This window comes from Heloderma suspectum, chromosome 6 (assembly GCF_057233095.1).
Source record: "Heloderma suspectum isolate Gila_16-S chromosome 6, 16-S_ref, whole genome shotgun sequence".
In the NCBI taxonomy this organism is placed as follows: domain Eukaryota; kingdom Metazoa; phylum Chordata; class Lepidosauria; order Squamata; family Helodermatidae; genus Heloderma; species Heloderma suspectum.
Genome location: NC_139463.1, coordinates 128,368,081 through 128,377,631, shown reverse-complemented (window position 1 = coordinate 128,377,631; position 9,551 = coordinate 128,368,081). Strand labels below are relative to the sequence as shown.

At 55.0% G+C, this 9,551-nt stretch overlaps 1 protein-coding gene across 1 annotated transcript; it reads left to right on the top strand.

Moving 5' to 3' along the window:
- The first annotated feature begins 6,119 nt into the window (after nucleotides 1-6,119).
- POP7 (POP7 ribonuclease P/MRP subunit) lies at nucleotides 6,120-9,551 on the top strand. The gene has a single exon (XM_084806846.1). The coding sequence runs from the start codon at nucleotides 6,202-6,204 to the stop codon at nucleotides 6,589-6,591; it is 390 nt and encodes a 129-aa protein (XP_084662972.1). The 5' UTR covers nucleotides 6,120-6,201; the 3' UTR covers nucleotides 6,592-9,551.

Below are 9,551 nucleotides of genomic sequence, written 5' to 3'. Positions count from 1 at the left end.
GTGCCTGGGAGGCCTTGCCCACCGAGTCCCCCAGGGGCTGCTTCTCTGCCACCCTTTCCGGGGGCTCGCCTTGGAGGGCCATCTCCATTTCCCCATCCTTGACACCCCTCTTCCTGCAAGTCCACCGCCCCATGAGCCAAGCCTGACTTTCTGCCCGGATGACTCTGGCTTTTATGGCACTGGCCAGGTGGAAGGGGGCTGGACTGGAGCAGGGGGGGGCACCCTGGAGGCTGGCCTGGGCTGGTTGAGAGAGGCAAGCTGGGAGGGGCAGGGCAGAGATGCACAAATGGCTGGATGGACACAGAGATCTGTGGGGAGAAGGGATGGAGGGAGAACAAGAAAGGAAGGACAGTTGGGATAAACACAACCCAGAGTCTTGTGGCAATTTTAAAACTAGCACATTTCCCTTTTCTGCACCACTTTGTCAGGTGCAAGGCAAGGATCCCCTGGAAGGAGAGCAGGCAGAAGTATTGGGCTACAAGCCCAGGCTACACTGGAGGGTCTCTGGCCTGAGTCTGCTGGGAGGACTATGCAGCAACCCTTGACCTCAGATGTGCAAAATGGATGAACTCAATGGGCGTTTTCCACCAACCAAGGAACCTGTCTGGTTCACCCTGGATAGAGGGTTTTTTTTTTGAGATAACTGCTGGATTTTATATTTTCAACAATGGAGGATCCACAATTGTCTGAGACTCTCTCCTTCCCAGTGGTCCTCCGGGCACTTAAATAGTCACATCACCTGGCAGAACCCATTTGGGAGGTCTGCAACCCCTCCTCCTCCAGATCATCTTAAGAATCTGACCATGCAGACAAGGCCGGCATCCAGGGTACCTGCCAAGGGCCCACACCCCAGCAGGGGCTGCCTGGCAAGGGCCCCCTGAACACGCTCCTCCTCCTCCTCACTGTTGCAACTGGCTTGTTCCCCTGCCTCTTGCTCTGGCCCAGAGACGGTGGTGGTGAGGAGCAGGAGAGGCCACAGCCTGTTTGCTCCCTGGCTCTCTGCCTGGCAAGCAAGCAAGCAGGAGCAATGAGGAGGATCAGGAGCGGATGGTGACCATGGCAACGGAGGGCAACGAAGATGACCAGGAGACTGGAAACAAAGCCCTGTGAGAGACTGAGAGAACCGGGCGTGTCTAGCCTTGAGGAGGGAAGACGGGGGGGAGACAGGAGAGCGCTCTTCAAGGACGTGAAAGGCTGTCCCAGAGGAAGGCCAGGGTCTCTTCTCCATCACCCCAGAGTGCAGGACACGGAACAATGGGCTCAAGTGACAGGAAGCCAGATTCCGGCTGAACAGCAGGAAAAACGTCCTGAGTGTCAGAGCAATACGACAATGGAACCCATTCCCTGGGGAGGCGGTGGGCTCTCCCACGCTGGAGGCCTTCAAGACGAAGCTGGACAGCCATCTGTCGGGGATGCTCTGACTTGGATTCCTGCACTGAGCAGGGGGTTGGACTCGATGGCCTTGTAGGCCCCTTCCAACCCTGCTATTCTATGATACTATGGCAGTGAGAAGGCAGACCTGCTGAAGGAGGGGGCCATGGAGGGGGTCTCGCCCAATGGCCCCCCAAAGCCTGGAACTGGCACTGCATGCAGACATCCTTACTACATCTAGTCAGCCTCCCCCTGCACTGTCCCCCCCCCATCTATGATACTATGGCAGTGAGAAGGCAGACCTGCTGAAGGAGGGGGCCATGGAGGGGGTCTCGCCCAATGGCCCCCCAAAGCCTGGAACTGGCACTGCATGCAGACATCCTTACTACATCTAGTCAGCCTCCCCCTGCACTGTCCCCCCCCCCATCCCCAACAACCTGCTTTCTGTAATGTCCTGTCCGATTAAGAGATCTGGAGAATGCAGAAGCTTGCACATGTTTGGCAATCTTTGAGTTGGCCTAATAAAAGTATTACAGTGTATCTGAATGGGTGGAAAAGTCTCCACTGTGTATATAGGCTGGGCTGGTGTGCAGGGTGTACCATGTGAGTTTTTCCATGGAAATTGTGCTCCCTCACTTTGTTCCCCAATACACAGTGGAAGGAATGTCATATCATCCCCCTCGCTGGCTGGGGACTTTCCAGCACCGATGGGAGGACGGGAGGGGCCCAGAAGGCAACAAACTGGCGGAGAACAGGATGCAGCTCAATGGCCATTGCATTGCGCCTAAAAGCCCCACTATGGACTGGTCAGCACTGGGATGCTCTGCTGGTCACGGAAGAGCATATTCTGGAGGTGGCCCAAGGATTAATTTGGGGGGGGGGGACAGCAGTACATAAATGCCAGGTGCTCACTCAGGCTGCCCATGGAAGTCTGTGTTGAAAACATCATTGGGAATGAGGATCCAACTTATAATTATTTATTTATGTCACTTTTAGTCCACCAAATAACACAGGTTTCTGGGCAACTTACAGGGTAGAGCCCCTGACCCCCCATGCCAAAATAGCATTACAATAAAAATGCAGTAAATGGCAACAAATCAAACATGACATTTCAAAATGCATCACCTAAAAACAGTGGAATAAAAATGCACAGCACTTAACACCTAGTAAACATCGAAAGCATTTCAACCTGGCAGAGTGTTGAGCCAAACTGGAAGACCCCTACTGACCAACGCTGACCCTGTGTATTGCTTCCCTCCGTCCATATTGAGTGCAACAGGACTCTTTGTGGTCAGTTGTTTTAAGTGTACATTTTGGAAGGTATTCTTGTATCTGTAGCAGGTGCAGGTCTATAAGAGTCACTTGAGATGAGACCTAAAGGTTGCTAGTGGGCTCTGACAGCTTACCCAGAGAAGACCCACCTGAAAACAAAAAAGCACACATACAGGAAGTGGAAGGAAGGCCAAGCAACAAAGGAAGAGTACAGGCAGGTGGCACAGAATTGCAGGGATGGCGTCAGGAAGGCTAAAGCTGAGAACGAGCTGAGGTTAGCAAGGGATGCTAAAAGCAACAAAAAGGCTTTCTTCAGCTACGTGCATAGTAAAAGGCAGAGGAAATAAATGGTTGTTCAGCTATTAAATAAGGATGGCAAAACGATAACAGATGACAAAGAAAAGGCAGAGGTGCTCAATTCCTACTTTGGCTCAGTCTTCTCCCAAAAGTGGGTCTATGACCCCCGTGGCAAAGGCGAAGTACAGGCTGAAGGGGCAGGATTGCAGCTTGAGATCGATAGGCATATGGTCAAGGAACACCTAATTCCTTTGAATGAGTTCAAATCTCCAGGGCCAGATGAGCTGCACCCTAGAGTAATAAAGGAACTGGCAGAAGAACTCTCAGAACCGCTGTCTATTCTCTTTGAGAAATCATGGAGGACGGGGGAAGTGCCAGATGACTGGAGGAGGGCTAATGCTGTCCCTGTCTTCAAAAAAGGGTAAAAAGTAGGAACCTGGGAACTACAGACCAGTCAGTCTGACACCCATCCCTGGGAAAATTCTGGAGCACATGATAAAGCAATCCATCTGGAAGCACCTTGAAGACAATGCAGTGATTACTCGAAGCCAACATGGAGTTGCCAAGCACAAATCCTGCCAGACAAATCTGATCTCGTGTTTTGATCAGGTAACCTCCCTTGTGGACAGTGGGAATGCTGTGGACATAATATACCTCGACTTCAGCAAAGCTTTCGACAGAGTGCCCCATGATCTCCTGATGAGCAAACTAGCTCAAAGTGGGCTAGATGAAACAACGATCCGGTGGATCCACAGGTGGCTACAGAATCGGACTCAAAGAGTGCTGATCAATGGGAACTTCTCAAACTGGGGAGAGGTAACAAGTGGGGTACCGCAGGGCTCAGTCCTGGGCCCAGTGCTCTTCCACATTTGTATTAATGACTTGGAGGAGGAGGTGCAGGGAATGCTGATCAAATGTGCAGATGACACAAAATGGGGCGGGACAGCTAATACCTTGGATGACAGAAAGAAATTCAAAGTGATCTTGATAGACTGGAGTGCTGGGCTGAAAACAACAGAATGACATTGAATAGGGATCAATGCCAAGTTCTGCACCTAGGAAAAAGAAACCAAAGGCACAGTTACAAGATGGGTGATACTTGGCTCAACCACGCTACAAGCGAGAAGGATCTTGGAATTGTGGTAGATGAATTGGCTGAATATGAGCCGACAACGTGATGTGGCCGCAAAAAGGGCCAATGCTATTTTGGGCTGCATTCATAGAAGCATAGCTTCCAAATCCTGGGAATTACTAGTTCCCCTCTACTCAGCACTAGTCAGGCCTCATCTGGAGTACTGTGTCCAGTTCTGGGCGCCACACTTTTAAGGATGCAGACAAATTGGAGAGGGTTCAGAGGAGGGCAACGAAGATGATCAGGGGACTGGGGAGAGACTGAAGGAACTGGGCTTGTTTAGCCTTGAGAAGACTCAGGGGAGACAGGATAGCGCTCTTCAAGTACCTGAAATGTCCCAGAGAGGGAGGCCAGGATCTCTTCTCAATCATCCCAGAATGCAGGACATGGAACAACTGGAGGCGTTCAAGATGAGGCTGGACAGCCATCTATCAGGGATGCTCTGACTTGGATTCCTGCATTGAGCAGGGGGTTGGACTTGATGGTCTTATAGGCCCCTTCCAACCCTACTATTCTATCATTCTATAAGCAGTAGGATGCACAAAACTCAGGCAGACTCTCGCCAAATGGCTGAGTCTGTCACTACAACCGACAGCAGCTGTCTCCAACCTGGCACCTTCCAGATGTGTTGGACTCTCCCAGTATGCCCCAGCTGGCATGACTGTGCTGCAACTTGGCCAGCCGTGGCGAACTGTGTGGATCAGCCCTCAGGAAGGTGAACAAGGCAGGCAAAGGAGAATCAAGTGGATCCTTGGGGGAGTTTGGCCTCCCAGGTGATGGGAGAGAACTTTTTCTGCTGGCGCCATGGCTGCCAGTCAGAGCAGGCAAATACTGGCTAGATGGAGAAAGAGTCTGACATGGAATAAGGCCGCTTTCTGTGTCCTGAACTAGTTGGGGGTCTGAAAGCAGGAGTGGGCAGCTTTCACTGGGAGACAGCTGGCAGGAGTGCAACCCTGAGGTCATCCAGCTTGTTTTCCTGGGCTGCCTAGCTGGAATGGGGCTGGGGGTTGGTGGGGGGGGGGACAGCTGCTGTACCCCTCCCCCCGTCCTGCATCTTGGGTTTATGGAGCTTTGCAAGGTTCTGTCTGGTCTCCTTTGCCATTTACACCAACATCAGGCTTCCCCAGCCAGACACTCTCCAGATGTGTGGGACGTGGGGAGGGTTGCTTTAGCCATGTAGCAATGGCATGGCTGTGAGGTTCAGTTCAGGCGTTTATCTTGGCTGGTTTCGGGAGGTTTGCTCTCCCATGCAGGGCCCCCGCCCCACCATTTGGGGAGGAGGGGCTGTTTTGTGTTTGAATTATCATTGTGGTGTAGTGGTTACAGCACTGGGCTGGGACTGGGGAGACGCAGGTTCAAGCCCCCCTCAGCCGTGAGGTTCACTGGGTGACTTTCAGCCAGTTGCTCAGGGTTGTTGTGAGGATGGAAGGAATGGGGAGAGAGCCGTGAATGACGCTGGGGCCTCCTTGGAGGGAAGGTGGATGAATAAATGGAATTAAGCAAACACACAAGTCATCGCACCTCTAAAGTGGAGCTGCACCTTTGCCCCCTTGGCAAGGTGGGCAGCTTTTTGAAGGCAGAAAGGCGGGCTGACTTTTAATAAACCCCAAACGTAAAAATACAGGGAATATTCGCAGCAAGACGAGGCTTCTGAAACGAACCAGGGGGCGGGGGAGGTCTGCATGGCCTCCCCGGCCCGCCAGCATGCCGCGCTCCGCCCCTTCCTTTCCCCCGTTTGGATCGGAGCTAGGAAAGGAGCCAGGAGCCAGGCACGGGGGGGGAAATCCCGGGTCCGCCGGGCGGAGGGCTCCGGGGAGGGCGCGCTCGCGTGCGGCAGCCCGCGGGGCAGCCCAGGGGGCGGCGGCAGGGCGACGGGCGGAGGCGGCCGGGCCGCCCCGCCGGCTCCTCCGCGCCCAGCCGCACGCGCGCCCCGCGCCCCGCGCGCCCCTGCCGCCGCCGCGCTCGGGCCCTCCGGCGGGGCGGGGCGCGGCGCGGCGGGGCGGGGCCTCCCTCCCGGGGGCGCGCGCGCCATCCCGCCGGAGCGCCCCGCGCGCGCGCGGCCCCAGCGGAACCGGAAGCTGGCCGCGCGGGGCGCCGCTCGCGGAGGTGGGCGGGAGCGGCGCGCCGCCATGGCCGAGCCCGCGGGGGGGGAGCGCGCGCTGCGCCGCCGCCCGCCCCGCCGCCCGCCCCGCCGCCGCGGCGACGTCTACGTCAGCATGAGGACGGACTTCGCGGCGCAGCTGAGCCGCTGCCAGAAGCTGCTGGCGCCCGGCGGCGGCTGCCGCGAGCTCCGCGTGCACGGCCTGGGCCTGGCCATCCCGCGCGCCGTCAGCATCGCGCTGCAGCTGGAGGCCGCCGCCGGCGGCGCGCTGTGCCTGGCCGCCCGCACGTCCACCGTGGAGCTGGCCGACGCCGCCGAGCCGGACGGGGACGGGGACGGGGACGGGGACGAGCCGCCGGCCCGCGCCCGGAACAACTCCGCGGTCCACATCCGCGTGTGCCGCGTCGCCCCGGAGTAGCCGCCGTTCCGGCCGCCTGGGGAGCCTGCCGGGGCGACCGGGGGCTCCTCGCCCGCCCAGAGCGACCTCCGTCCTCCGCGCGGGGGCGCCGGCGCAGCGGGCCCGTCCGTCGGAGCCGACCCTGCCGTGCCGACGGCCCTGGGCCCGCAGTGCGCCCACGTGGAAGGCCGCGCCAGCGTGACCCAGCCTGCTCTCTCGGGCCGCCCGCGGCAAGAATCCCCCCTCCGGAGCGAAATGGCAGCACACGCACTCCCTGTGAGCTTCCGTGCCTTCCGGCTGCATCGGGGCACCCTCCGCGCTCCCCTGACGCTTGCTGGCTTCGGCTGGGCGTGGAGCTCTCTGTGGGAACTGGAAGTGCCCTCCGCAGCCCCAGAGGCAGCTCTCTTTCGCCCCGTGACACGAAGAGATGAGCTCTGCCCCTCCACGTGTGGATCCAGCTGGTCTCCCAGGCCTAAGGGGAGCTGGTTTTGGGGGCTGGACTTCTCAGTGCTGTGACTTCCAACGGTGTCGCTATCGAACACCCGTGTGTGTGTGCATTGTGGCATTTTAGGTTCTGTGTGTGTCTCTTGCTTGGATCTGGGAAATAAACGATTCTCAAGTGTTTCACTAGGAGGAGAGGGAGTCGCCTAATCTCAGTTTTCATGGGGGTCGGAAGATGATTTAAGGGTCTCCTTCCCGTTAAGGGAGCTCCAGTTCTGATTTGGGCCAGGATGAGGAAGGGGTGTTGGAGAATGGGCCTTCCCCAACCTGGTGCCCTCCATGCTGGCTGGGGATGATGGTGGTTGTAGTCAAACAGATCTGGAGGGGTTCCAGATTAAGTTAGGCTGTGTGTATCTGACGGATCAGAAGCCTCTCCTCTGACCTGTGGTTACTGGTTTGATAAAGATCCTCCACTGATGTGGGCACATTGCCCCATAGATGTGGGACACGTCCATTGTGCTCTGAAGATATCTCCCTGTGCAAGAGACCTCTGTTAAAGGAGGGTTGATGTCAGATATTTGTAGGTTCCCATGTGAAACAATGCTGCTGCTCCCTATTTGACCTCAGTGTTGGTTACGTCACCCCAGACAACAGCATTCCTGCCTGCAGCTGGGCCTTCTCCAGAGGCAGCAGTGTGGGACAACCTACATAAATAGTGTGTGTGGATCTCTTCATCCAGCAGCCATTACAGGAAACGCTTTTGGTTTGGAGCCCTGACCATTGTTTGAGTCCAGCAGGTCTTTGTGGAGATAAACGCACAAAACCTGTGGGCCAAAAGTGAGGGTTTGTTTTCTTTAGAAGCTCATTGGATTCATGCCATAGATGTTGTCTGCTTGAGGCCACAGCTGTAAAAGAGTTCAACTTCAAACAAACGGGAAGAAAACCATTAAAAAATTGTTTTGATCGTGCTAGTTGTTGTGGCGATGGAGACATCCAAATACTAACTTGGAAACACTCTTTTGGGGGTGGGGGGTGGGGCTAGGGCAGATCGTGGGGTATTTTCAACCTGGAGACATGGAAATACATGTACCTTGCCTCCCTGGTCCTTCTCACCTCTGTGTTCTCATTCTGTTCGAACGACTGGATAATTCATGCGATCTTTTTCTTTTTTTAACACCTCATTCCATACCCCTGGTGGAATTGACTTTGGCAGGTTTTGCAAAAGCTCCAGCCAGCTGAGGCTGCCCTTCAGTGCCTCCTGCCTTGATTTATATTTTGAAAGCTTTCCAAGATGGGGAAGTTCACAAAAGCAAGGCCCTCTGCCAGGGCCCCATGGAAAAGTCAGGTCTGTCTGGCAAATTTGGTGTGTTTAAAAAGTTCCCCCAGAGTTCTTAAAATGTACACCTAAAAGAGTAGCCAGTTACTCTTGAGAAGTGGTTCCAGGAATTTCAGTTAAATGAGGCAGCGCCCCTTCTCCTTCTCGAGCGTTCCTTGACCATCCCCTAACCTCTGAATTAAAGTATTGATGATGATGATGATTATCATAGAATAGCAGGGTGGGAAGGGGCCTGCAAGGCCATCGAGTCCAACCCCCTGCTCAGTGCAGGAATCCAAGTCAGAGCATCCCTGGCAGGTGGCTGTCCAGCCTCGGCTTGAACGCCTCCAGTGTGGGAGAGCCCACCGCCTCCCCAGGTAATTGGTTCCATTGTCGTGTTGCTCTAACAGTCAGGAAGTTTTTCCTGATGTTCAGCCGGAATCTGGCTTCCTGTCACTTGAGCCCATTATTCCGTGTCCTGCACTCTGGGATGAGTGAGAAGAGATCCTGGCCTTCCTCTCTGGGGCAACGTTTCAAGGACCTGAAGAGCACTATCATATCTCCCCTCAGTCTTCTCTTCTCAAGGCTAAACATGCCCAGTTCTTTCAGTCTCTCTTCATAGGGCTTTGTTTCCAGTCCCCTGATCATCTTTGTTGCCCTCCTCTGAACCCTCTCCAGTTTGTCTGCATCCTTCTTAAACTGTGGTGCCCAGAACTGGACACAGTACTCCAGCGGAGGCCTAACCAGTGCTGAGTAGAGGGGAACTAGGACTTCCTGGGATTTGGAAGCTATGCTTCTATGAATGCAGCCCAAAAGAGCATTTGCCTTTTTTGCAGCCACATCACATTGTTGGCTCATATTCAGCTTGTGATCGACAACAATTCCAAGATCCTTCTCGCTTGTAGTGTTGTTGAGCCACGTATCCCCCATCATGTAACTGTGCCTTTGGTTTCTTTTTCCTAGGTGCAGAACTTGGCATTGATCCCTATTCAATGTCATTCTGTTGTTTTCTGCCCGGCACTCCAGTCTATCAAGATCACGTTGAATTTTGTTTCTGTCTTCCAAAGTATTAGCTCTCCCGCCCCATTTTGTGTCATCTGCACATTTCATCAGCATTCCCTGTACCTCCTCCTCCAAGTCATTAATACAAATGTTGAAGAGCACTGGGCCCAGGACTGAGCCCTGCGGTACCCCACTCGTTACCTCTCCCCAGTTTGAGAAGGTC